The sequence below is a fragment of the Trachymyrmex septentrionalis genome, unplaced genomic scaffold (genome assembly GCF_001594115.1).
Source record: "Trachymyrmex septentrionalis isolate Tsep2-gDNA-1 unplaced genomic scaffold, Tsep1.0 scaffold188, whole genome shotgun sequence".
Lineage (NCBI taxonomy): Eukaryota > Metazoa > Arthropoda > Insecta > Hymenoptera > Formicidae > Trachymyrmex > Trachymyrmex septentrionalis.
The window spans coordinates 123,587-125,058 of NW_017305050.1; the positions used below are offsets into that span (position 1 = coordinate 123,587).

The window sequence follows — 1,472 nt, forward strand, 5'->3', positions numbered from 1 at the left end:
TAATTATATGTATATTTATGCGTTTTTGTGCATGTTTATACATATTCATGCAAAAAAATCTTTGACCGGAGAAGTACATACAACATCATTATATTATAGATTCTTTTTATAATTCTAATATTATTATGATTTTATGTTCTAGAGAATATCAACAGTGCTTTCAATACTCAAAATAAAAATCAATCACTATCCAAGTCAAGAAAAAGCCAAAATGACTTTATTATGATATCATAAAAGTCAAAGTAATGATTTTTTGTTACAAAATTTAACTGACATTGAGAATCAAAATAAAGTCATTTCAATGTTTTGTTGGCTTTTGTATGTTTCTTGGATATCTTCCAGTATATTCAATTGGCCAGTAAATTGGATTTCTGTAAGGGTCGAAATCGCAGGTGAAGATATCAGACCTTTCTCTCTCTACCTCGACTGCCTTTCCGCGTGATCATCCCTCTTCTCCGCTCGACGTAAACTAGATCTTCTTCACTTCACGATGATGCGGTACACGGAAGCGGACCCGATGGCGGAGCGGAGTTACGCGCAGCAGCTCAACGACACGTCGACGAACAACGGCGAACAACAATCGCAAGCGACCGGTATCAGACAAAGATATCGCACGTTTTATCGCGCGGAGGACATTTCTTTTTTTTTGCGCAATTTTTTTTCAGAATCAATCATAAATGGCTCATCATTTTTCTCTTTTTATTCCTTTTTTGGTTCCGCCAGCGACGAACGCGGCGACGCAGACGATGGAGCTGCAGGAGAACGCTCCGATCATTCATGCGAATCCCACTATCATCACGGTCCAGCCGGGAGGTGAATAGACTATTTCCCGTTAATTAATAATGAAACTCTAAGGAGCACATTATAAAATCAAGAGAAAATCAAAATGACTTTCTTTTGAAATTCTCATTCTTCTTTTGACTTTCATAAATAAATTTCTGTTACGAAATCTAACTACTTATTAAAAATAAAAATAAAGTCGTTTTGATTTTTTGTTGATTTTTTGTATTTCTTAATTAGAATGATGTCATTAACAGCCGCAATAAAATAATTTATCTCTCCTTTTTTATGCGTTGCGTAAATAAAAACAGAAAATTAAATTATGATAATTTATTTAAATTAATTAATTGAATTACTAATATATAAAAATAAATAAATCTAAAGAACACTGTGCAATGTGTTATATAAACGTTTTTCTTTTTTTTTCATGTAATACAATTGTTGCGTCTCAGCAAAAACAATTTTCCTTAATTAGTTATTGAAGAAATAATTTTTTAGCTTGTTATTAAAATATTTAATATGTAAAACCATTATTCCGATTATATTCTTTATGACAATTTCCGAGCACATGCATATATAATTTTTTTTCATTTCTATGGAAAAAATTTTCAAACAATTGCTCGAAAAAATAAATAAAAATTACAATAGTCTAATCTCTAATCATACAGATATATATATATGTATATATATAT

General features: G+C 30.8%; 1 protein-coding gene across 3 annotated transcripts in view; it reads left to right on the forward strand.

Moving 5' to 3' along the window:
* LOC108746699 (phospholipid scramblase 1-like) overlaps positions 1-1,472 on the forward strand; it is a 7,811-nt gene that overhangs the window by 984 nt on the left and 5,355 nt on the right. Inside the window, exons 2-3 of one of the 3 annotated variants that reach the window (XM_018483625.1) lie at positions 343-593; positions 724-813. In XM_018483625.1, the coding sequence (XP_018339127.1) occupies positions 491-593; positions 724-813 (193 nt within the window). In that variant the 5' untranslated portion in view covers positions 343-490. The remainder of the gene's footprint in view (positions 1-342; positions 594-723; positions 814-1,472) is intronic. The other 2 variants (XM_018483627.1, XM_018483626.1) reach the window with 2 other exon arrangements.